Source organism: Symphalangus syndactylus, chromosome 23 (genome assembly GCF_028878055.3).
Source record: "Symphalangus syndactylus isolate Jambi chromosome 23, NHGRI_mSymSyn1-v2.1_pri, whole genome shotgun sequence".
Lineage (NCBI taxonomy): Eukaryota > Metazoa > Chordata > Mammalia > Primates > Hylobatidae > Symphalangus > Symphalangus syndactylus.
This window is the reverse complement of record NC_072445.2, coordinates 36,096,346-36,122,928: the sequence shown is the minus strand read 5'-3', so window position 1 is coordinate 36,122,928 and position 26,583 is coordinate 36,096,346. Positions and strand designations below refer to the sequence as shown.

At 44.9% G+C, this 26,583-nt stretch overlaps 1 protein-coding gene and 1 long non-coding RNA gene across 3 annotated transcripts in view; both read left to right on the top strand.

Annotated features, from left to right (window-relative positions):
• Positions 1–1,895: 1,895 nt before the first annotated feature.
• The window catches only part of LOC129473717 (uncharacterized), a 65,339-nt gene continuing 40,651 nt past the window's right edge, over positions 1,896–26,583 (top strand). The window contains exons 1-2 of one of the 2 annotated variants that reach the window (XR_008654344.2): positions 1,896–1,998; positions 6,764–6,856. This is a non-coding gene — a long non-coding RNA (uncharacterized lncRNA). Of the gene's footprint in view, positions 1,999–2,106; positions 2,140–6,763; positions 6,857–26,583 lie in introns of those variants that run through there. The other variant, XR_010119040.1, reaches the window with a different exon arrangement.
• Positions 17,813–18,249, top strand: LOC129473713 (small ribosomal subunit protein uS8-like). The gene has a single exon (XM_055264487.2). The coding sequence runs from the start codon at positions 17,813–17,815 to the stop codon at positions 18,203–18,205; it is 393 nt and encodes a 130-aa protein (XP_055120462.1). The 3' UTR covers positions 18,206–18,249.

Genomic DNA, 26,583 nt, shown 5'->3' with positions numbered 1-26,583 from the left:
GAGCACAGACCCGTTCTGTGCTTATTTCCTTAGCTCTCGAATGGGTACTTGGCAAGTGGCAATTGGATCCTCACACTGGGCTGGGTGCGGTGGCTCACACCATAATCCCAGCACTTTGGGAGGCTGAGGCAGGAGGATCACCTGAGGTTAGGAGTTCAAGACCAGCCTGGCCAACATTGCAAAATCCTGTCTCTACTAAAAATACAAAGAGAAAACAATTAGCTGGGTGTGGTGGTGGGCCCTTGTAATCCCAGCTACTTGGGAGACTGAGGCAGGAGAATCACTTGAACCTGAGAGGTAGAGTTGCAGTGAGCCGAGATGACACCACTGCACTTTAGTGTAGGTGACAGAGTAAGACTCCATCTCAGAAAACAAACAAACAGCCGGGTGCAGTGGCTCATGCCTGCAATCCTAGCACTTTGGGAGGCCGAGGCGGGCAGATTCCCTGAGGTCAGGAGTTCAAGACCAGCCTGGCCAACATGGTAAAACCCCGTCTCTGCTAGAAATACAAAAAATTAGCCAGGTGCAGTGACGTGCACCTGTAATCCCAGCTACTCTGGAGGCTGAGGCAGGAGAATCGCATGAACCCGGGAAGTGGAGGTTGCGGTGAGCCGAGATCATGCCACTGCACTCCAGCCTGGGCTACAGAGCAAAACTTCATTTCAGGAAAAAAAAAAAAAAAGTAAAGAAAAGAAAACAAACAAAAAAACAAACCTGAATCCCTGAATCCTCATGTTGGCTCTCAGAACCATTGAATAAAGGCTGTTGTGGTATGAAGGATCACAAGAAAGGAGCCAAGAGCTTTTTCTCTCTCTCTGGATGGTAAACTAAAAGTAATGCTGCATGCTGGGGTAACTTCAGGGACGAGGCTGCCTGTCAGACCCTCATTTTTGTTTTTTGTTTTTTGAGACAGGGTCTCACCCTGCTGCCCAAACTGGAGTGCAGTGGCATGATCGTAGCTCACTGAAGCCTTGAACTTGTAGGTTCAAGCCACCCTCCCACCTCAGCCTCTTGAGTACTGGGACTACAAGTGCATGCCACCATGCTCAGCTAATTTTTGTACGTGTGTACAAACAGGGTTCTTGCTCTGTTGCCCAGGCTGGTCTCGAACTCCTGGACTTGTGATTCTCCCATCTTGGCCTCCCGAAGTGCTGGGATAAAGACCCGCCACGCCTGGCCTCACACCCGGCCTCATTCCCTCATTTATCTCACTTGTTTGGCTTGTGCAGAAGGCAGAAGGCTTTTAGAGAATTTCTGTAATTTATTGTAAACATAATCAGATAGTGACTCCAACTGTAGCTGCTGTGCCAGATGTGGTATCTTTTTGGAGCAAATCAGCATATTCCCCCGTCCCTTGATATACCACTCTTGATCTGGCAAATGATTTTTTTCTCAATAACAATTTGCAAAAGTTAACAAAAGCCTTCTAATTTCATCTGATAGGCCCAACAGTATACCTTCGCAGTCTTGCCTCAAGGTTGATAACCCTCTTGTTCGCCCATAATCTAGTCTGCAGAGGTTTTAATCATTTTACTATCTCACAGAACATCATTGCATGAATGATAGTGTTTTCTTTGGAACTGATGGGCAGGTAGTGGCAAGGACTTTAGATTCCTTAGTAAGGCCTAAGCAAGTCAGAGGGTGGAGATAAATCTGGCCTGTCCTAATTAACACAACATTCTAGAACTACAGATTCATCATGATTGGGGGTAAAGTGTTCTGCTGATTTTAGTGGTGGGCCAAAGGAGCCACTTTGGCTTAGAGCAGGACTCAGCAAAGTATAGCCCTGGGGCCAAATTTGGCCTGCCATCTGTTTCTTTCTTTCTTTTAATTTAAATTGTATTTTTTGAATCGGTATTATATGCAAATGGTAAAACATTCAAAAGATAAAAATGAATATACAGTTGAAAGTAACTCTCCCTCTTCCTAACTTCCAACTAGCCAGTTTCCTTCCTCAGCTGCATCCACACTTGCTGGATTCCTACGCTGCAGGAGATAGTGAGATTCTAATCATAGAATTTTGTTTATTGCCTACTCCAACGTCATAAAGATTTACTCCTATGTTTTCTTCTAATAGGTTCATAGTTTTGGTTCTCACGTCTAGGTCTTTGACTCATTTTGACCTAACTTTTGTATGAGGTAGGGGCCCAACTTCACTCTTTTGGCACACAGATATCCAGTTATCCTAGCACTGTTAGTTGAAGACTGTTTTCCTCATTGAATGGTCTTGGCGCCCTTGTCAAAAATCAGTTGACCATAGATATATGGGTTTATTTCTGGATTCAGTTCTATTTGATCTATATGTTTATCCTTATGTCAGTACCACACAGTTTTGATTATTAGAGCTTTGTAGTAAGTTTTGAAAGCAGAAGTGTGAGTCTTCCAACTTTGTTCTTCTTTTTCATGAAGACTTTGGCTATTCAGGGTCTCTTGGATTTCCATATGAATTTAATTTAATTTATTTTTTTGTGTGACAGAGTCTTGTTCTGTTGTCTAGGCTGGAGTGCAGTGGCATGTTCTCAGCTTACTACAACCTCTGCCTCCAGGGCTTAAAGGATTCTCGTGCCTCAGCCTCTCGAGTAGCTGAGATTATAGTCATGTACCACCACACCCAGCTAATTTTTGTATTTTTAGTAGAGATACAGTTTCATCATGTTGGCCAGGCTGGTCTCAAACTCCTAACTGCAAGTGATCTGCCTGCCTCGGCCTCCCAAAGTGCTGGGATTACAGGTATGAACCACCATGCCTGGCCTCCATATGAATTTTAGAATCAGCTTGTCCATTTTCACACATACAAAAAAGCAGGTGGAATTCTGATAATGATTATATTGAGTTGTAGAGTGATTTGGGGAGTATTGATGTCTTAACAATATTAAGTCTTCCAATTCATGAACACAAAATTTTTCCATTTATTTAGGTCTTTTTATTCATTTATTTATCTATTTATTTAGGTCTTCTGTAATTTTTTGGATAATGCTTTGTAATTTTCAGTGCACCTGTCTTGCACTTCTTTTGTTAAACTTACCCCTAAGTATTTTATGATTTTGATGCTATAGTGAATGAAACTGTTCTTAAAATTTTATTTTCATTTGTATTGTCCATTGCTAATGTATAAACATACAACGTTTTTTTCTTTTTAAGAGACAGAATCTTGCTATGTTGCCCAGGCTGGCCTCAAACTCCTGGGCTCAGCAATTCTCTTGCTCAAGCAGTTCTCTTGCCTCAGCCTCCCTGGTAGCTGGGACTACTTACATAAACCACCATGCCCAGGTAAAATACAGCCAAGTTTTGTGTATTTATCTTGTATCCTGCAATTTTGCTGAACTCTTCTATTAGCTTTAATTTTTTTGTGTGACAGATGCCAGATTTTTTTTATAGACACATGGCTCCTCATAGTATAGACGATACTTCCAGTTTCCCTTGCAGCTTGATATGGCCAAAGGGTTAAGTTCTGGCTAATGATTATGAATGAAAGTAATGTGTGCAACATTTTTTTTTTTTTTTTTTTGAGACCAAGTCTCACTCTATCACCCAGTCTGGAGTGCAGTGGCGTGATCTCGGCTCACTGCAACCTCCGCCTTTTAGGTTCAAGCGATTCTCCTGCCTCAGCCTCCTGAGTAGCTGAGATTACAGGTGCCTGCCACCATGCCTGGCTAATTTTTTGTATTTTTAGTAGAGACGGGGTTTCACCATGTTGGCTAGGCTGGTCTCGAACTCCTGACCTCAGGTGATCCACCGGCCTTGGCCTCCCAAAGTGTTGGGATTACAGGCATGAGCCACCACGCCCGGCCTAATGTGTGCAGCTTTAACTTGTGCTGGCCCATCTCTTCTTTCCTGTTCCTCTTGCCTAGAATGCTGTCAGCCATCTTGGCCTGTCTTGCAAAAATCTGCCATCTGTTTTTGTAGAGTTTTCCTGAAATATAGTAGGATTTCATAATCTTGTCTTTCTGGAATTGGTTTTACAGTCGCTGGTGTTAGAAGCATTGTCATCTTTGGTTTTACTTACATTAATTTCTGTCCCAGGCTGGCAGCTTGCTGCTTCTGTCCAACAAGTGTTCTTTTGGTAGCAACAGCAACACACATATTGTCATGGACTCACTGATCATGAAGAACAATCAGTTTCATTAGACTTATCTCTCTCTCTCTGTCCCTCCTGTAATTTTCCTTCCTGTTCTGGAACACTATGCTTAGTTTTTTGGTTCCTCTGCAGCTAAAAGCTCCTGCCTGCTCCACCCTGTCCTCTTATTCATTCTCTCTGGAGTCAGTGCCTCGTGCTCAGCCCCTCCTCTGCTGATGCAGTGTTTAAGGGTCCTTCTCCACTTCCATGGTGGCCAAATGCTTTGTGTGTGATGCCTGCTCTTGTCCAACTCACACCTCACCACTCAGTTTGCATTCAAAATGGCCTCTTTTTCAAGTACAGTGTTTTTATTTTTATTTTTTAATTATTTATTAATTTTTTTGAGACAGAGTCTCACTCTGGCTCCCAGGCTGGAGTGCAGTGGCACGATCTCAGCTCACTGCAACCTCCGCCTTTTGGGTTCAAGCGATTCTCCTGCCTCAGCCTCCCGAGTAGCTGGGATTATAGGTACCTGCCACCATGCCTGGCTAATTTTTGTATTTTTAGTAGAGATGGAGTTTCACCATGTTGGCCAGGCTGGTCTACGAACTCCTGACCTCAGGTGATCTGCCTGTCTGGGCCTCCCAAAGTGCTGGGATTACAGGCGTGAGTCACCGTGCCTGGCCAGCATAATGTTTTTAAAGATTTATCCTTGTTGTCTATATAGGAGCATTTCGTATTGCTGAGTGGTATTCCACTGGGGGGATATGCCTCAGTTTGGTTATCCATTCTCCTGTTGATGGACATTTGAGTTTTTTTCAAGTACAACTCTATTTTTATTTTTATTTGAGGCGGAGTCTTGCCCTGTTGCCCAGGCTGGAGTACAGAGGCATGATCTCGGCTCACTGCAACCTCTGCCTCCCGGGTTCAAGTGATTCTCCGCCTCAGCCTCCCCAGTAGCTAGGATGACAGGTGCCCACCACCATGCCCAGCTAATTTTTATATTTTTAGTAGAGATAGGGGTTTCACCATGTTGGCCAGGCTGGTCTTGAACCCCTGATCTCAAGTGATCTACCCGCCTTGGCCTTCCAAAGTGCTGGGATTACAGGCGTGAGCCAGTGTGCTGGGCCATTTTTAATTTTTGTATAGAGATGGGGTCTTGTTATGTTGACCAGGCTGGTCTGGAACACCTGGCCTTAAGCAATCCTCCCATCTCAGCCTCCCAAAGCGCTAGGATTACAGGTGTCAGCCACTACATCTGGCCAGTTTAAGTACAACATTTCTTAACCAGTATTTTGTTCTTGAGTGATCGTTTTTTTCCTCCCTCTCCACTTTATTTCTTCCAGCTTCATCCTGGCTGCCTGTTAGAATCACCTGGGGAGCATTTAAAATCCCAGTGATCAAGTGCCCCTCAGACCACTTAGCCAAGGAACTCTGGGGGTGGGGCCCAGCATCAGTGTTTTTTTCAAGCCCCTCCAGGTGACTTCAATGCACAGGCAGCGAGAACTCCTGCATGAAGGCTTCTGGAGAAGTAGGAAGGCTTAGAATGTCGCTCACTCATCTTTCACTTCCTGTAGTAACTGTTTTGTTCTCTTAAGTCTGGTATGTTTTGTTTTCTTGAATTTTAAGGTGTTCAGACTTAATTTTCTCTCTGCTTGGTTTTGGGGTTCATTAAGCGTTTCTCTTTTCCTTCCTAAAGCTTTACTAAATTTCTTATTATAATCTTTTCATGAAGTACTGGCTTTCCATGTCTTCTTTTTTTCTGGAGACAGGGTCTCACTCTGTCGCCCAGGCTGGAGTGCAGTGGCGCGATCTTGGCTCACTGCAGCTTCCGCCTCCCGGGTTGGTTCAAGTGATTCTCGTGCCTCAGCCTCCCAGTAGCTAGGATTACAGGTGTGTGCCAGAAGGCCTAGCTAATTTTTGTATTTTTAGTAGGGACGGGATTTTGCCATGTTGGCCAGGCTGGTCTGGAACTCCTGACCTCAAGTGATCCACCCACTTCGGCCTCCCAAAGTTCTGGGATTACAGGCGTGAGCCACTGAGCCATGCCTTCTTTACATTCTTTTCTTCCTCGGTTCCCCCAAATCAGGGGCAGATTTTCTCTCATGTTTGCTTCATATCCTTCTGATTGTAGGTAAAATGACCTCTTTAATAAATTCTCCCTCTGTAGCTTGATTTCTTCAAAATATATCATAACTTTTGCTCTTCTGTTAATAAAATGACATTTTTACATAACTTATTTTTTAAAACATTTCTGCAGAGCCTGATGTTGAATCACTTCAGATCTTTTACTCTTTGTGGAAAAGAATGGTCCCGAGAAGAAAATGGCAAATGCACCGATTCTCATTAGAGGCTCCCAAGGTGCCCCAGGAAAACCAGGGATTCAGAATCCAAAACAACTGCACTCTGGTTGGCTGGCAGGCGGGCACCTCTTCTGTGTTGTTTCCCAGCCCTGTTCTCAAACACCGATGCCTTTCAGCTCATGTGCAAACCACAAGCTTCTCCTGACAGGTGGAATTTCCTCAGGACTGTCCTGAGGTCTTGTTCTGCCTTCTCTGGTGGTGTCCTGTCCCTGTCATCTCTCTTCTGGGCCCTGACCCTTGTGCTCTTATTCATGGTTGTTCAGTTCCAGTGTCCTCCAGACGTTGTTGCTTGCTCCTGTGTGGGTCTCGGGGCTGGCCAGTGACAACGGTTTCTCCCCTGCAGGTGCGTCCGTGTCTGTCTGCACCTGGATGGCATCACCTCCAAGCAGAAGCACTCCCACCCCACCTCTCCACCTTGAGGACGCCATCTGGAGGGGTGAGTTCCAGGGCCAGGGAACGGGGGCAGGAGGGTGGAGGAGGACTGGGCGGCCTGGAGCAGGGGCCCAGGACCATGTTTAAGAGCTGGGGAGGAGGAGGGTGTGAAGCAAGAGGAGGAGGAGCGGATGGGGATGGGGGAGGGGGAGCAGGAGGAGAGGATCTACTTGCCTCTCCAAGATTGGTTGCTGTTATTATCTGGTTCTAGCCATCAGGCAAGTCTTTACTGGATTACCTCCTGCCTGAACTATTCCCTTCCTCTTATCCGCAGGGCACGGCAGGGTGGCTGAGCCCCTGCAGGCCCCAGCCCTGTGACTCAGCCACGAAAGCCCAATCTCCAGCCCAAGGGAACCAAGGGTATCTTCTTCATCACCCTTCCAGTCCTCTTCCCCTTCACCAGGCTACAGCCTCAGCTTGGCCCTCACCTCCACTCCTCTCCCCTCTCCCCTCTGCCCCCATTCCACTTCATCTCCCTCCCTCGCCTTAGGGCACCCCTGCCTGCTCCTTATGCTGGAGTTGATTTTCTACCATCTCAGCCAAGAGATCTCATCACCTAAAAAAGTGATGTGAACCTTAAGATCACATATGTCATATGGGGGTGAAGGTGGGGGTGGGGGCACTAAGGGCAGGGCAGCAGGTGGGTCAGCCCCAGGTGCTGGCAATAGGCGGGAGCCCAGGTCTGCAGAGAACCTAAAAACAATAATGCGACTGATTAGCCCGTCTCTAAAAACAATAATGCAACTGATTAGCCCGTCTCTTTATTGTAAAACCTTGTGCTGGCAATGCTAAACAATGTTGGTGATAAAATGTTCCTCTCTCAAAATCTTTTGTTAGGATCTAAGTTTTATATAATTGCTTTGGTCATTGTTGAGTTTCTTTCTCTTTCTTTCTTTCTTTCTTTCTTTCTTTCTTTCTTTCTTTCTTTTCTTTCTCTCTCTCTCTCTTTCTTTGTTCTTTTCTTTTTTGAGACGGAGTCTTGCTTTGTCGCCAGGCTGGAGTGCAATGAAGGAATCTCAGCTCACTGCAACCTCCACCTCCTGGGTTCAAGCGATTCTCCTGCCTCAGCCTCCCAAGTAGCTGGGACTAGAGGCATGCGCCACCATGCCCAGCTAATTTTTGTAGTTTTAATAGAGGCAGGGTTTCACCATGTTGACTAGGCTAGCCTCAAACTCCTGACCTCATGTGATCCGCCTGCCTCAGCCTCCCAAAGTGCTGGGTTTATAGGCGTGAGCCACTGCACCCAGCCTTGAGTTTCAATTAAAAAAAACAAACAAAAAAACCCCTCTGTCTTCGGGGAGGGAGAGCATCAGGATAAATAGCTAATTCATGCTGGGCTTAATACCTAGGTGATAGGTTGATAGGTGCAGCAAACCATTATGGCACACATTTACCTATGTAACAAAACTGTACATCCTGCACATGTACCCAAGAACTTAAATGAAACTATTAATCCTCTATATCCTTCAAATTAGCATATTTTAATTACTTATCCTTTATATTCTACATGGAAACTAATTCGGAAAATTACCCCCCCTGCCGCAACAAACACAGCTACTTATTCAGAGAGTAGGTCCCTAAAGATTTAAAATGCTTTCTGCTCTCTTCAGTGTGGTTTGTTTCTTTAGCCCCACTGTACAACATACTCCTGCATTTAGTGAATATGAAATAAATGATGGTACACAGAGTGTATAGTAGTGATTGTACGCTGTGCTTGTAAAAATGATTAAACAACTTGAATCATTTCAATTCAATTAATTATATGATTGCTTAGAGTTTTAATTTGTTTTTAATTCTTTTTTTTTTTCTAGTTGAGATGGGGTCTTGTGATGTTGCCCAGTCTGGACTGGAACTCCTGGGCTCAAGCCATCCTCCCGCCCTAGTTTCTTTTTCTTTTTTCTTTTTTTCTTCTTTTTTTTAGACAGTCTCGCTCTGTTGTCCAGGCTGGAGTGCAGTGGCACAATCTCAGCTCACTGCAACTTCCACCTCCCAGGTTCAAGTGATTCTTGTGTCTAGACCTCCTGAGTAGCTGGGAATACAGGTGTCCATCACCACGCCCAGCTAATTTTTGTATTTTTAGTAGAGACAGGGTTTCGCCATGTTGGCCAGGCTGGTCTCCAACTCCTGACCTCAAATGATCCACCCGCCTCGGCCTCCCAAAGTGTTGGGATTACGGGCATGAGCCACCGCACCTGGCCTGCCCTAGCCTCTTGAATAGATGGGATTACAGGTGCCTGCTGCCATGCCTGTAATCCCATCCCAAATCCATAAATTCGGCTGTTTTTTGAATTTAAAACAGCAAAATAGAATGTCAGCCTAAGGTGTAGTTTTTTTAAATCAGTATAAATTTTAATGGGTACGTGAAATCTTTCATTTGATTGAATAATATTTTTAAAATTTGAAGTTACTCTTTTGTTTTAAAATTAAATAATGAAGAAGAAAATAATTATTACTGAGAACATGATTATTAGCTGAAAATCATTTCTTGTATAGAGAAGGGGGCATTGGAATGGTCCCCCAGGGTATGAAAGGTGTGAGTTCTATGCTGAGCGCAGGCGTGGGAGCCCTTGCTCAGCCATCCTGGGAGCTCTACTGTGCCAGACTATTAGCCTGGGCTTCCCATCCTGGATGGCTGAGCTTCACCTTTGAATATTTTCCTCAGGAGGAGCTCACAAGAGCAACATTCCTTGAGTTTTGCCAGTTCAGAAATGTTTGGGCTGGGTATAAACGTCTTGGGTTACATTTGCATCTTTCAGGATTTCTAGGTGTTGTTTGCTCTGCTGTCCTATAACATTGGGTCGCAGTTGCAGAGATGGGTGAGCCCCGCACATTCTTTTCTTCTTACAGGTGATTTGGTCTGTTAGCCTGTCAGTTCAAAGAATTGTATCCTTTGAAAGTCAGTTCATTTGGAAATGTTGACTGTTTATATCCACTTTTACTGGGACATGGCCTTGGAAGATGCATAATCCTGTTTTCTTAGTGCTGGAAACAGTTTCAAGATTCTGTCTTCAAGTTTGTTCCTTTGTTTCCTTAGGAACTACAACTGCGTATCGATTAGCGATCTTGTCCATTTGCCATATGTCATTTCCTTTTAGCTATCTAGGAAGAAGAGCTTATAGGGTAAACTTCCCATTTAACTATCTCCTTTCCATTTGCTCACTCACCTTGTTACAGTCCTCTCTGTGTTTTTGGTGGCATCTGCTTTTCCTGTGATACTTTCCATTTTCTCTTCTCCGCTGTGCTGCTTTAATTTTTCTCTTCCACGTATTTCCTGGGTTTTGCCAGCTCTTTCTGTCTCTCTTTTTTGAGACACAGTCTCACTCTGTCACCCAGGCTGGAATGCAGTGGCACAATCCTAGCCCACTACAGCCTAGCACTCCTGGGCTCGAGAGATCCTCCTGTCTCAGACTCCAAGTAGCCAGGACTGTAGGCCTGCACCACCATGCCTGGCTTTTTTTTTAATTAAAAAAAATTTTTTTTTTCAAGATGGAGTCTTACTCTTTCGCCCAGACTAGAGTGCAGTGGTGCTTTCTCGGATCACTGCAATCTCTGCCTCCTGGGTTCAGGTGATTCTCCTGCCGCAGCCTCCCAAGTAGCTGGGATTACAGGTGCCCACCACCAGAGCCAGCTAATTTTTGTATTTTTTTTTTTAGTAGAGATGGGGTTTCACCATGTTGGCCAGGCTGGACTTGAACTCCTGACCTCGTGATCCACCTGCCTCAGCCTCCCAAAGTGCTGGGATTACAGGCGTGAGCCACTGCACCTGGCCATTTAAAAAATACATATGTATAAATTTTTTTTTAAGAGGTGGGTCCCTCTTTGTCACCCAGGCTGAAATGCAGTGGCATGATCATAGCTCACTGCTGCCTCAAATTCCTAGGCTCAATCAATCTTCCTCACTCAGCCTCCTGAGCAGCTGGGACCACAGGTGCATGTCATGCCCAGCTAATTTTTAAATTTTTTGTAGAGATGGGATCTTGCCGTCTTGCCCAGTCTGGTGTAGAACTCCTGGCCTCAAGCAATCCTCCCATCTTAGCCTCCCAAAGTGCTAGGATTACAGGCAAGGATCTACTAGGCCTGGCCTATTCTTAATTTTTTGTAGAGGTGGGGCGGGGGTCTCACTATGTTGCCCAGGGTGGTCTTGAACTCCTGGCCTCAGGTGATCCTCCCCACTCAGACTCCCAAAGCACTGGAATTACAGGCATGAGCAACCATGCCTGGCCTTAGTTTCTTTCTTTTTTTTTCTTTTCTTTTTTCTGAGACAGAGTCTTGCTCTATCACCCAGGCTGGAGTGCAGTGGCATGATCTTGGCTCACTACAACCTCCACCTCCTGGGTTCAAGTGATTCTCCTGCCTCAGGCTCCCAAGTAGTTGGGATTACAGGCACTTGCCACCATGCCTGGCTAATTTTTGTATTTTTAGTAGAGACAGGGTTTTACCATGTTGGTCAGGCTGGTCTCGATCTCCTGACCTCAAGCAATCCACCCGCCTCAGCCTCCCAAAGTGCTGGAATTACAGTCGTGAGCCACCGTGCCTGGCAAACTTAGTTTCTTATTTGTGCTTTGGCTTTATGGAAGAGTTTATTTTTTAAAAAATTTTAAATGAAATACTTATTTGAATTTTTCACCTGCTCCGTGGTAAAAATTTTCTAATAAGTGTTCTTCGGTTTTTGCATATTTATCTTGTTCCTTTCTTCCTTTTTTCTTTTTTTTAAATTTATTTTTTATTTGTAGAAACAATGTTTCCTTATGTCGGCCAGACTGGTCTCGAATTCCTGGGCTCAAGTGATCCTTGCCTCTTAGCCCCTCAAAGTTCTGGGATTATAGGCATAAGCCACCACACCTGGCCCCTTTCCTCCTTTTTTCTTCTAGGGTCTTTGCATAGATCCCCTACTGATTCATCTTTAATTTATTTGAGAGGGTGAGCTTTTCAGGTGGGGTAAGACCCAGGGCCTTTTCCAAGGAGTAAGTCAATGCTAGGGCAGAGTTGTCAACTGCCAGGCTGACTGTGGAAGGCACGCCCCAATATGCACACAGAGCCCCTGGGCAAAGGCTTGCTGGTTCCAGGTGGTGACAGAAATCTGTGTAATCATTAGCTGACCACTAAGCTAACCAAGAAAAGACTTCAGTAGCCATATACAACACAGAATATAGACTTCATAGAATTAAGTCAGAAAAGTCACTAAGCAAACAACAGTAATTACAACAAATCCTGAGGAGGGAGAAGAATCTATTTCTAGAGCTGCCACATCTTGTTATTCAAAATGTCCATTTTTCAAAAAAATTATGAGACATGAAAAGGAAAAAGAAAGTATGGCCCATACACAGGAAAAAAAGCAACCAATAAAAACTGTTCCTGAGGAAATCCAAACAATGAACCTACTTGAAAAAAATACTTAATCAGCTATTTCAAATATGTTTAGCCAGGCACTGTGGTGGGCACCTGTAGTCCCAGCTACTCAGGAGGCTGAAGTGGGAGGATTGTAGGAGTTTGAGACCAACCTGGGCAAAATAGTGAGACCTCCATTTCAAAAAATGTTTAAAGAACTAAAGAAAACCGTGTCTAAAGAATTAAATGAAAGTATAAGAATAACTTACCAAACAGAATATCAACAAAGATAGGAATTATAATAAAGAACCAAGTAGAAATTATGGAGTTGAAAAGTACAATAACTGAAATGAAAAATTCACTAGAGGGGCTCAACAACAGATTTGAGCAGGCAAAGAATGAGTGACCTTGAAGATAGGTTAACTGAGGTGATCTAGTTTGAGGAAGGGGGAAAGGAGAGAATGAAGAAAAAGGAACAGAATAAGATCTGTAGGACATCATCAAACATACCAACATACACAAAATGGGAGTCCCCAAAGGAAAGGGACAGAGAAAGGTGAGGAAAACATTTGAAGAAAAAAGTGGCCAAAAGTATCTCATATTTTATTAAAAACATTGTTTACTTCAAGCAGAATAAACTCAAAGACATTCACACCTAGACACATTATAATCAAACGATTGAAAGTCAAAGCCAAAGAGAATTTTGATGGCCCGTTGCTGTGGCTGATGCCTGTAATCCCAGCACTTTGGGAGCCCAAGTCCAGTGGATCACCTGAGGTCAGGAGTTCTAAACCAGCCTGGGCAATATAGTGAGATCCCATCTCTATTAAAAATACAAAAATTGGCTGGGTGTGGTGGCTCATACCTGTAATCCAGCATTTTGGGAGGCCGAGGTGGGTGGATCACAAGGTCAGGAGTTCAAGACCAGCCTGGCCAAGATGGTGAAACCCTGTCTCTACTAAAAATACAAAAATTAGCTGGGCATGGTGGTGGGTACCTGTAACCCCAGCTACTTGAGAGGCTGAGGCAGGGAATTGCTTGAACCTGCTTGAGGAGGTGGAGGTTGTAGTCAGCCAAGATTGTGCCACTGCACTCCAGCCTGGGTGACAGAGTGAGACTCCATCTCAAAAAAAAATTATCCATCTCAAAAAAAAAAGTATCTGGGTATGATGGTGGGCGCCTGTAGTCCCAGCTACTTGAGAGACTGAGGCAGGAGGATTGCTTGAATCTGTGAGATGGAGGTTACAGTGAGCTGAGATCGTGCCACTGCACTCCAGCCTGGACAACAGAGTGAGACTGTCTTAAAAAAAAAAAATCACAATTTTGAAAGTAGCAAGAAGTAGCAAGAGAGAAGCTACTCATTGCAGACAGCCATCCTCAATAAGATTCACAAGTAATTCCTCATCAGAATCTATGGCAGCCAGAGGGCAGAGGGAAGAGGGAGAAATTAAGACATTCCCAGATAAACATATATCGTCTCTACAAAAAAAAAAAAAAACAAAGCCAGGCATGGTGGTGTACACCTCTAATCCCAGCTACCCAAGAGTCTGAGGCAGGAGGATCACTTGATCCTGGGAGTTTGAGGCTGCAGGGTGCTATGATCATGCTGCCGTACCTCAGTCCAGGTGATGGAGTGAGACCCTGTCTCTAAAAAAATTTTTTTAAATGAAGATCTGAGCAGGAGTAGTAGTGTGCACCTGTAGACCCAGCTGCTCCGGATCCTGAGGCTGGAGGATCACTTGAGCACAGGAGTCTGAGGCTGTATGTGCTATGATCATGCCTGTGAATAACCACTGTACTCCAGCCTTGGCAACATAGTGAGACCGTGTCTCTGGGGAAAAAAAAAAAAAAAAAGGAAATATTTTAAATCAATAACTTAAGCTTCCATCTTGAGAAACTAGAAAAAGAAGATCAAACTAAATGAGAAGCAAGTAGAGGGAATAAGATCATAAAAATTAGAGTAGAGATAAATAAAATAGCGAATAGAAAAACAGTAGAGTAAATAAATGAAACCAAGAATTGGGTTTTAAAAAGATTAACAAAATCGACAATGCAAAGCTACTCTTCTCCCATCACACAGTCTGATTTCTGCAAATATGGTGTTTCAGTTATCTATTGCTGTATGACAAATCACCCCAAAACGTAGTGGCTTAAGACAGCAGCAACCATTTAAATAAAAATTCTGTATTTTAGGCAGGCTCTGTGGGTATGACTCAACTCTGCCTCCACATGGTGGTGGCTGGAATTGCAGCCATCCAGAAGCTCAACTGGGCTGTAACTTCCAAGATATTCCACTCACAGCTGGTAGTTGGTGCTGTTAGCTGGGGCTACAGTTCTGGGCTTTTCCTTGTTCCATCCTGGGCTTCCTTACAGCATGGCAACTGCATTCCAAGAAGGAGTGCATTCCAAGAAGGAGTGGAAGCTGCTGATGTCCTGGAGACCAGCCTTGAAAAGTCACACAGCATCACTTCTGACACCTTCTATTGGTCAAAGTGTGACACAGCCTGTCCAAATTCAAGGGGAGGGGAAACAGACTCCACTTTTTCATGGGAGGAGTGGCAAAGAAATTGCAGCCATCTTTATTCCATCACATATGGCTTGCCTGCATGATTCCTCAATTGGCTGCTTTTCCTTTGTTCCTTGGGAGCAAAGCAGACCCAGGGGTGTTCTGGCAGCTGCTGTTGATCTCCTCCAGTTGCTGCAAATAAGATTGATTTTATTTATTTATTTATTTATTTGAGATGGCGTTTCGCTCTTGTTGCCCAAGTTGGAGTGCAATGGCGCGATCTCAGCTCACTGCAATCTCTGTCTCCTGGGTTCAAGCAATTCTCCTGCCTCAGCTTCCCGAGTAGCTGAGGTTACAGGCATGCGCCACCATGCCTGGATAGTTTTGTATTTTTAATAGAGACGGGGTTTCTCCATGTTGGTCAGGCTGGTCTCGAACTCCCAACCTCAGGTGATCCACCCACCTGGGCCTCCCAAAGTGTTGGGATTACAGGCGTGAGCCAACGTGCCCAGCCAAGATTTTATTTTTATACACTAGGGTGTGCCCCTCGCCCTCAAGACATGCACTTTGCTGCTTCTCACATTTGGGTGTGTGTAGGGGGATGGGAAACCAGGCAGAGAGGTCATGGGCACAGACTCTGGGGCCAGATGGCCCGGGTTTGAATTCTGCCCGTGTCATCTGCTTACTGCGTGACTGTGCGCAGTCACGTCATCTTTCTGAGCCTCAGCGTCATTGCAAATGCTGTGCAAGTGTTTGCTTCTGCAATTGCTGCTGCTCTAACTATCTGCAGCCACAGGCACCCTCTGTGATCTTCTTCCTGTCCCTCTGCTGGATCCTTGCTGCTTTCAGCACTCTGGCCTATTTTAGCACTCAGGATCTCGGGTAGCTTCTAGGTTTACTGGAAATGGATTTTATGTTTCTGTATCTCATTCTCCATGTTGCTTCTCATGATTTTTGAGAAGAGGGAGGAAAATGCTAATTTTATTCTACCATACACAAACCAGAAGTCCAACAAAAATAATTTTTTTTGAGACAAGGTCTTGCTCTGTCACCCAGTCTGGAGTGCAGTGGTGTGATCTGGGCTCACTGTAACCTCTGCCTCCCAAGATCAAGCAATTCTTGTGCCTCAGCCTCTGAAGTAGCTGGGATTACAAGCACGGGCCACCATACCGGGCTATTTTTGTATTTTTAGTGGAGACGGGGTTTCACCATGTTGGCCAGGCTGGTCTTGAACTCCTGACCTCAGGTGATCCACCCACCTCGGCCTCCCAAAGTGTTGGGATTACAGGCATGAGCCACCGTGCCTGACCCAACAAAAACAATTTTGAAGAGGAACAAGAATAAGCTTTCACCACCAGCTATCATGATTAAAACTATGGTCTTGGCACATGGATAGCTGTGTGTCTTTGTCTCTCTTTCTCTCTCTGTATCCATCCTAATAGAACAGAATTGGCAGCCTAGAAAGAAATCTAGCGGGTGCAGGAGTTTGGCTCTGACAGAGGTGGCATAACAAACCGTGAAGGAAAGAATGGACTAAGTGGTACGTGGTGCTGAAAAAGCTAATATTAGATCCTTACCTTCCACCATACAAAGTACATTCTAGACTAAATACCTATGTAGTGTCCATTTAAATATAGAGGGCCTAGCCGGGTGCAGTGGCTCACACCTATAATCCCAGCACTTCGGGAGGCCGAGGCGGGTGAATCACCTGAGGTCAGGAGTTCGAGACCAGCCTGGCCAACATGGTGAAACCCTGTCTCTACTACAGATACAAAAATTAGCCAGGTGTGGTGGCACACACCTGTAATCCCAGCTACTCAGGAGGCTGAGGCAGAAGAATTGCTTGAACCCAGGAAGCGGAGGTTGCAGTAAGCTGAGATCACACCATTGCACTCTAGCCTGGGCAACAGATTGAGACTCCATCTCAAATAAATAAAAATAAATAAAAAATAAAAATGATGGGCCTAACATACACTCTTCTCCCCATGGAAGCCCCTTTCCTCTGAAAAGACAGTAAAGGAATTTAAGAAATATAAAGCCAAAAGGACAAAGGGAATGAACAGGACAGGAGAGAGCAGCACACAGCACTGGCAGAATTTTAGAAGCTGGAAAGGGGATGGCTGGAGGGTGACAGAGTCAGCAGCAGGGAGAAGGTGGCACCAAGTATGCAGAGGACCTGGCCAGCCAAAAGGAAGTGGGTTTGTAATGCAGAGCCTGCGCAAGGCAGCAGGTGCTTCTGAAGGGCGGGGGTTCAGCATGGGGCTGAAAGAGAGGAGAAGCTGAAAGTCTTCCAGAGACCACTCTCATCGCATGCAGCCAGGCACTGCCCCTCCCTGCTCCAAGCAGAACACTGGCCTCCTCTCTGGCAAGGCTGTGCCATATACATGCTCGATTTGGTGACCTTGGCAACCCCAGACTCAGCTGAGGATGGTGGGAGGTAACAACCTGGAAAGAGCATGGGTGAGTGGACGCTGACTTCCAGGAAAATTCCTCTCTGGGGAAATGGACCAGCTCAAGAGGAAAGAGCCGCAGAGACTTCCATTCTGGGGCTTCCCAATAACCTTTCTTTTCTTTTTTCTTTTTTATTAATAGAGACAGGTTCTTGCTGTGTTGCCTAGACTGGCCTTGAACTCCTGGGCTCAAGCAATCCTCCTGCCTCTGCCTCCTAAAGTGCTGGGATCACAGGTGTGAGCCACCTTGCCCAGCCCCCAATAACCTTTCATATGACAAGTTGCTAAGCCTCATCTATAATCAAGAACATAGAAATCAAAGCAACAGTGAGATATAATGTCCCATAAAATTGGAAAAAAGTAATGGATTTGCTAAAACCAAATGGTGGGAAATATGTAGGAAACCCGAACTCATATTCACAGTGATGGTTGGGTAAACCGGTACAATTACTTGGGAGTTTGTCAATACCTAGTGAAGCTGCAGATGCTTAGACCCTATGTAAACTTTCATACATGGACACAAGGAGACAGGTGTACAAGGATATGTATCATAGCACTGTTCACAATACTAAAATTTGGAAACAACTGTGCCCCAAGAATGGAATAAATATAGTTGATAAGTTGTCTTTTTAAAAAAAAAAAAAAAGCTCTTCCGCCATCTTTCCACGACGCCACAATGGTGCGCATGAACGTCCTGGCGGACGCTCTCAAGAGCATCAACAATGCCGAAAAGACAGGCAAACGCCAGGTGCTTATTAGGCCGTGCTCCAAAGTCATCGTCCGGTTTCTCGCTGTGATGATGAAGCATGGTTACATTGGTGAATTTGAAATCATTGATGATCACAGAGCTGGGAAGATTGTTGTGAACCTCACAGGCAGGCTAAACAAGTGTGGAGTGATCAGCCCCAGATTTGATGTGCAACTCAAAGATCTAGAAAAATGGCAGAATAATCTGCTTCCATCCCAGCAGTTCGGTTTCATTGTACTGACAACCTCAGCTGGCATCATGGACCGTGAAGAAGCAAGACGAAAACACACAGGAGGGAAAATCCTGGGATTCTTTTTCTAGGGATGTAATACGTATATTTACAAATAAAATGCCTCATGGAAAAAAAAAAAAGACAGGGTCTTGCTCTGTCGCTCAGGCTGGAGTGCAGTGGCACAATCATGGCTCACTGCAGCCTAGAACTCCTGGGCTCAAGCGATCCTCCCACTTCAACCTCCCCAGTAGCTGGGACTACAGAGGCATGCCACCCTAACCACCTAATTTTTAAATTTTTTGTAGAGATGAGGTTTCACTACGTTTCCCAAGCTGGTCTCAAACTCCTGGACTCGAGTGATCCTCCCACCTCAGCTCTCTAGTAGCTGGGACTATAGGCATATGCCACTACATGGGCTTATTTTATTTTATTTTATTTATTTATTTATTTATTTATTATTTATTTATTTATTTATTTATTTATTGAGACAGAATCTCGCTCTGTCGCCCAGGCTGGAGTGCAGCGGTGTGATCTCGGCTCACTGCAAGCTCCGCCTCCTGGGTTCATGCCATTCTCCTGCCTCAGCCTCCCGAGCAACTGGGACTACAGGCACCTGCCACCGCACCTGGCTAATTTTTTTTTTTTTTTTTTTTTTTTTTTTTTTGTATTTTTAGTAGAGACGGGGTTTCACTGTGTTAGCCAGGATGGTCTCGATCTCCTGACCTCATGATCCGCCTGCCTTGGATTCCCAAAGTGCTGGGATTACAGGTGTGAGCCACCGTGGTTGGCCTTATTTATTTATTTTTTTAAAGAGACGAGGGTCTCACTATGTTGCCCAGGCTGGTCTTGAATTCCTGGCCTCAAGGGATCCTTCCACTTCAGCCTTCCAAAGTGTTGGGATTACAGGCATAAGCCATCATACCTGGCTGATCCTGTCTCTAAAATAAAAAATTTAAAAAGTGAGTTGCAAAAGCATCACCCTTTTCAACCAGATCCTTAACTGTAAGCAACAGAAAATCCTTCTGACTTTAAGCAGGAAAAGGATTCATTGGAAGGGTATTGGGTAGTTCACAGAATCGCTGAGAGAGCTGAGGAACCAAGATCCAAGACTAAACCATTTCTGCAGTTAAGCCCCAGCCCTTCGGCTGGCACAACCATTGCCTGCTAGCTCTGGGCAGGGACAAGGGAAGCTGCCTCTGATACTACTGCCTCTGCTACCCTGGAAATTTTCCACAATTGCTTCTGCCTCGTGCAGCCTCTGCAACTCTAGTGCTAAATGCCAAGTTAGGGGAAGTGGGTCTGGCCGGCAGAGCCTAGGTTACACGCCTACCCCTATCGCAAGGGCAGGCAGGCAGCTGGCCTTTCAGCCTTTATGGTGGAAGTGGGCTCAGCCTCCTACATAGGAGGGGGTCTCAAACACTGAGCAGCTAAAAGAATGATAAATGGGGCTGGGCTCAGTGGCTCACACCTGTAATCCCAGCACTTTGGGAGGCCGAGACGGGTGGATCACCTGAGGTCAGGTGTTCGAGACCAGCCTGGCCAACATGGTGAAACTCCATCTCTACCAAAAATACAAAAATTAGCTGGATGTGGTGGCAGGTGCTTGTAATCCCAGTTACTTGGGAGGCTGAGGCAGGAGAATCACTTGAACCCAGGAGGTGGAGGTTGCAGTGAGCCAAGATCATGCCATTGCACTCCAGCCTGAGTGACAAGAGTGAAACTCTGTCTCAAAAAAATAAATAAAAATTAAAAAGAATGATAAATGGGCACATCGCTATCATTTATGTAAAACTGATAAACACCCAAAGCAGTGGACTAGATTGTGAATACAGAGATGGGTAGTTAAAGTATAAATCACTAATAGGAATGATATACACTAACTCCAGGAGTGTAGGTACCTCTGAGAAGGGAAAGTAAAGGAAAAGATGTGGGACTCTAGTTGTATCTGTAACATTTTGTTTCTTAAAAATAAAACCTCTGGTCTGAGCGTGGTGGCTCACGCCTGTAATCCCAGCAAATTGGGAGGCCAAGACAGGAGGATTGCTTGAGGTCAGGAGTTCGAGACTAGCCTGGGCAACATAGTGAGACCCCCATCTCTACAAAAAAACCCAAAAAGTAGCCAGAGATGGTGGCACATACCTGTAGTCCCAGCTACTAGGGAGGCTGAGGCAGGAGGATTGCTTGAGCCCAGGAGGCGAAGGCTGCAGTGAGCTGTGATCAAGCCACCGTACTCCAGCCTGGGTGACAGAGTGAGACCCTGTCTCAAAAAAATAAAAGAAAACCTCTCGAACAAAGATGGCAAAAATGTTAATATCTGTCTATGCTGGTGGTGGGTACATGGGTATCACTATATTCTATACTTAACTGTAAGGAAATATTTCCTAATTACAAATGGAAAAAAATTACTTCAATGAATCAGAAATATGTGCCAAGCAGCTCAGGTCCCTTCAGGTGTTTCCTTATGTAACCATTTACTTGTGAATTAGCCCTGTGCCCACCAAAGGAAGTAGAAAGCTTTGCTTGCTCGCACCTGCCTGTCTTTCCATGTGTCACGTTCTCAGTGAGAATGGCAGGGCACTTGGCTGAAACTGTGAGGCTGATGAATATGTGGCCTAGTGCTGGTTACTGGAAAGGAGTGATTCATTTCATTACTGAAATTCTAAGTCCCTAGGCTGGGCGTGGTGGCTCACACCTGTAGTTCCAGTACTTTGGGAGGCTGAGGCAGGTGGATAGATCCCTTGAGGTCAGGAGTTCGAGACCAACCTGGTCAACATGGTGAAACTCCGTCTGTACTAAAACTACAAAAATTAGCTGGGTGTGGTGGTGCATGCCTGTAATCCCAGCTACTCGGGAGGCTGAGGCAAGAGAATTGCTTGAACCCAGGAGGCGGAGGTTGCAGTGAGCCAAGATCGTACCACTGTACTCCAGCCTGGGCAACAGAGTGACTCTGTCTTAAAAAAAAAAAAAATTCTAAGCCCCTTAACAAGCCTTCTGAGAAGTTATCTAGTTTGGAAAATCAGAGACAAGAAGAGAAGAGAGAACAAGAATCTCAGAAAAGTGGGAAAGATTTTGTCAAAAAAAGCTTTTGTTCAGATATTGACTCTACTGCATCCAGTAGGAATGAATTAGTGTGTTTCTATGATTTTTTCTTTTCTTTTCATTGGAGTCAGGGTCTTGCTCTGTCAACCAGGCTAGAGTGCAGTGGCACCACCTTAGCTTACTGCACCCTCTAACTCCTGGGCTCAAGTGATCCTCCCACTTTAGCCTTCCAAGTAGCTGGAACTACAGGCGTGCCCCACCACTGTCGGCTAATTTTAAAATTTTTTGTAGAGACGAGGTCTCAGTATGTTGCCCAGTGTGGTTTCAAACTCCTGGGCTCAAGCAATCTTCCCACCTCAGCCTCCCAAAGTGCTGGGATTACAGGCGTGAGCTACTGTGCCCAGCCTATATATGATTTTTAATAACAGGATATCAGTTTCTCCCTGTCCAGCTTCCCACCCCTACCCCATAAATGTTTAGCAAATATTTAAAGACTATAGGTTTGAAAGGTTACCAAATTGTGAATCTGTCAGGGTTACCACATCTCAGCTTGGCCCTGAGTATACTTCCTGGAACATATGTGAGTGTAATATATATTAGCTATTATTACTCAATGACCATAAAAAGGAAAAGCAGCAACAACAACAACAACAACAACAACAAACAAATAAAAAATGGGCAAATGCCCAGTGTGGTGGCTCATGCCTGTATTCCCAGCACTTTGGGAGGCCAAGGTAGGAGCATCACATGAGTCCAGGAATTCAAGACCAGTCTAGGCAACGGTGAGACTCTGTCGCTAAAAACAAAAAGCTAGGTGTGGTGGTACATGCCTGTAACCCCAGCTACTCAGGAGGCTGAAGTGTGGAGATCACTTGAGCCCAGGAGTTCGAGGTTACAGTGAGCTATGATCACATCACTGTATTCAAGCCTGGGTGCCGCAACAAGACCTTGTCTCTAAAAAACAGAAGGAAAAAAAGGGGAGAAAGACTTGAATAGACATTTCTCTGGAGGTGATACACAAATGGTCAACAAGCATATGAAAAGATGCCCCACGTCGCTAACTTCCAGGCAAATGCAAATCAGGACCACAAAGGGATAACACCTCACACTCACTAGAATGGCTGCTCTAAAAACAAAAATGAAAATAACAAGTGTTGGTGAGGACGTGGGCAATTGGGACCTTTGTGCACTGTTAGTGGGAGTGTAAAATGGTGCATCTGCTGTGGAAACTGTATGACAATTCCTCAAAAAATTAAAAATAGAGTTACCCTTTGATCCAGCAATTCTACTTGTGGGCAGAGAACCAAAAGAATTAAAAGCAAGGTCTCTAGGAGATATTTGTATAGCCACGTTCATAGAAGCATTATTCACAATAGCCAAAGGTGGAAAAATCCAGGCACCCATTGACAGATGAATAAACAAAATGTGATATCCATCCATCCATCCATCCATCCATCCATCCATCCATTATCTATCTATCTATCTATCTATCTGTCTGTCTGTCTGTCTGTCTGTCTGTCTATCTATCTATCTATCTATCTATCTATCTATCTATCTATCTATCTATCTATACAATGAATGATTCAGCTTTAAAAAATGAAAACATTCCTTTCTTAGATCCAGGGATAGGCTGGAAAAAAAAAAAAAAAGAAAATTCTGACAGATGCTACAACATGGATGAACCTTGAGAACATTATGCTAAGTGAAATAAGCCAGTCACAAAAAGATAAATACCATAGCATACCACTTATCTGCAGAACCTAGAGCAGTCACATGCATAGAAACCATAGAATGGTGGTTGCCAGGGGCTGGGGGGAAGGAGAATGGGGAGTTGGTTAATGGGTACAGTGTCAGTTTTGTAAGATGAAAAAGTTTTAGGGATTGGTTGCACAATAATGTCAATATAGTTAACTGTGCATTGAAAAATGTTTAGGCTGGGCACTTTGGGAGGCCAAGACAGGAGGATCACTTGAATCCAGGAGACCAGCCTGAGCAACACGGCAAAAACTCATTTCTACTAAAAAAAAAACAAAAAAAAACAAAATTAGCTGTGCATGGCAGTGTGTGCCTGTAGTCCTAGCTACTTGGGAGGCTGAGGTGGGAGGAGCGCTTGAGCCTGGGAGGTCAAGGCTACAGTGAGCCATGGTTGTGCCACTGTACTCCAGCCTGGGTGACAGAGCAAGGCCCTGTTTCAAAAAAACAAGCCAAGCACAGTGGCTTGCACCTGTAATCCCGGTACTTTGAGAGGCTGAGGTGAGTGGATCACCTGAGGTCAGGAGTTTGAGACCAGCTGTTGGAAACAAATGCTCAGTGCCACAAAGAAGAACCAGCACTGAGACAAAGGATCTCTCAGCAAGGCAGATTTGCTTCTACAGAAGGGTGCTTCTCGTAGGTCTGGTTGCCACAAGAGCACCCTGAACAAAGGAGGAAAGGGGTTTTTATTCCTAACGCAGCTTGTCCCCGCTACTGTGTCCTGTCTCCATTGGCTGGAGTTGGATTGCACAAAGCTGAACTGGTTGGCTAACTTGAAAAGTGCAGGAATGTGGTTACACTGGCGGCGGGTGGGGGGAACAGTTTCTGCGGGAAAGGTCATTGCATTGGGAGGGGTAATTTACAGAGTAGGTAGCAGATATGGAATGTGGGCTCTATAGATAAAGATTGGTGGGAAGGTTGTTTACCAGGGCAGGGGGACACAGAGAGTAAGGAAGTCTGGCCTTGAAAGCAGGGAACAGAGGACATGGAAACTTAAACAAGCTAAACCTTTGAAGAAGAACTTCTTACTGTATTTAACAAATCCCCTTCTTCAAACTTTTAAAATATGGCTCTGTTGTTTTACTTGGTCTTTTAAAAGAAAAAGCTTATTTGAATAAGGAGGAAAAGGAGGATTGAGGAAGGTTTTGGTGAGAGCTGTTTTAATAAGCCTTTATATTAATCCTTGGGCACAGGGTATGATACAGCATCCTACAAGAATAAGCAACCCTATTTCGACAGTGGAAAAGGCGAGGATTGAGGACATAAGTCCCTTCCGTTTGCCGAACCAATTTCCCATTAAATTTGTGAAGGGGCCGTTTAGTCTAGAATTTTTGCTAATTTGTTGGATGAGGAGGTTAGGCCTTGCAAAGCCTTTGTTATTGTTTTGTCGGGGGCTGTGTTATTAGGGATAAAAGCATAACATTGGACTTTAATCATGACACAGACTCCGGCCTCTTTCGCTAGTATTACGTTTAATGCTATTCTGTTTTCCCAGGCCATTTGACTGGTGGGTCCTGCTTGTTCAGCTATCCTTTCAATAGTATCGCTAGTATGATTAACAAATCGTTGTTGGTTGTAATAAACGTAATTTGTCTAATCTACATTTTTGTTCATGGTTGATCACCAAAACAGCACAGATGAAAACCCTGCACCTATTTGATTCTGGGCTTTAAAGTTCTCTGGTACTCTTTGTGGAATTGTAATAGCGTCTATATAAATGTGAGGGTTAAAAGATCTGGTGGAGCGCTTTTTATTTTTTTTAACTCGGTTCCGACTTTCTTGCTTACTGTGTTGGCGGAATGCCAGGGTGACAGGGATGGCCAATTGAACGAGAGCACAAGTGCCACTCCAGTGACTTGGCAGAGAACTTAATAGTAGTTTCCCACAGTACCACCATACGTCTGCTCGGGAGTGAGTAAAGGCAGCTTGACTGGTAAGTTCTTGGAAAGGCCTAGTCTCACTGCACCCTTTTAGGTCTTTGAGAGACATTAATTTCTCCCCCTGCCGTGAGAGACACGAGGTAAAATTAACATCTGAGGCTGGAGGCCGGATGGCCCCTGGGGGCTGATCCACAGAGCCTTTGACTTTGGGGAATAGCAATGAGAGAATCTTGCATTGCTTGCTGCCCAAGGTTGCGGAATTTTGGAAGAAACCTACCATGCAGCTTATGCCCAATTCGTTAGAAGACCATCCAAGTGCGAAAGGCACTATTTGAGCCTCTGGCCTGTCTGTTGCACAAGTGTAACAGTGGTTTTTTATTTAGTGTGCGAACAGAATATTTAACCCATTCCAACCAGGCATTTGCATTTTGGTATCCTGTCTCAGCTGCTAAAGTTTGTTTTAAATCTCTAATATTTGTAATGTCGACTATGGCTTTGTTATTGGAAAAAATAAGTTTGATTGAAAGAAGAGTCTGGAGAAGGAGAAAGGGAAGGGGGCGGTGGATCAATGAAGCGCATTTCAAAAGATCCTATTGGGTCTGTCCCAGAACGAAAATTAGCTTCTAGGCCATAGAAATGGCTTAGAGTGGGGTTAATATCAGTGGAGGTGGGGACAGTGATGAAAATTTGTACAGGGTTACACTGCTGAGGCTGACAATTATAGGGAGTTGTGCCTTTGGTAAGGTGGATATAGAGCTTTAGATTAATGCAGCTTCCTCCTGGGGAGGTCTAGCCTTGATATTTGGTGGTCCAGAGTTCATCTCCCTAACCATAACAGAACCTCCACCCCGCGCTTTGTGCATGTCTGGTACAAGTTTTATTATTATAGGCAGTTTTGTTTATTTTGGAGAGGCAAAGTTACTTATTGATAGAGGCTAACTTTCTTTGGTTTTGGAGATCCATCAGGGTCTCCTCTTCATGAGGAGGGTTGGGTTTTTCTTAGCTTTAGTTTGGTAGGACTTTCCCCTGGAACAATGGCCCGTGACTCTGGAGGTGGCGATTGTTTTTTCCCTCGAGTATGATTAGTTCATCCTTTTTTTGCTGTTCGGACTGCAGTTTCAGTGGCCAGGATCACTAGATAAGGTCCTTCCCAAGCTGGTTTGAGCTTTCCTTTTTTCCACCCCTTGATGAGGACATGATCTCGGCTGATGTTGATGTTCTGGGAATTCCAGGGGCGGCACCTGTGCTAAGAGACCTTTGGTTTTAAGAGAAGAGAAAGTGGAAGATAGACCAAGTATATAATTTTTGAGGAACTGATCTTTTGTTTTAAGTGTAGGAATGTCAGTAGTGGAATGTAAATAAGGTAGCCCGAGGTGGAGCCAAGATGGCCGAATAGGAACAGCTCCGGTCTCCAGCTCCCAGCCCCAGCGACACAGAAGACGGGTGATTTCTGCATTTCTGCTTGAGGTACCGGTTTCATCTCACTAGGGAGTGCCTAACAGTGGGTTCAGGACAGTCGGTGAAGCGCACTGTGCGCGAGCCGAAGCAGGGCGAGGCATTGCCTCACTCGGGAAGCGCAAGGGGTCAGGGAGTTCCCTTTCCCAGTCAAAGAAAGGGGAAACAGACGGCACCTGGAATATCGGGTCAGTCCCGTCCTAATACTGCGCTTTTCCAACGGGCCTGGAAAACGGCTCACTAGGAGATTGTGTCCCGCACCTGGCTCGGAGGGTCCTATGCCCACAGAGTCTTGCTGATTGCTAGCACAGCAGTCTGAGATCACGCTGCAAGGCGGCAAC

Excerpts from the sequence above, each read along its gene's own strand:
- LOC129473713 (XM_055264487.2), top strand. The coding sequence starts at position 17,813 with ATGGTGCGCATGAACGTCCTGGCGGACGCTCTCAAGAGCATCAACAAT.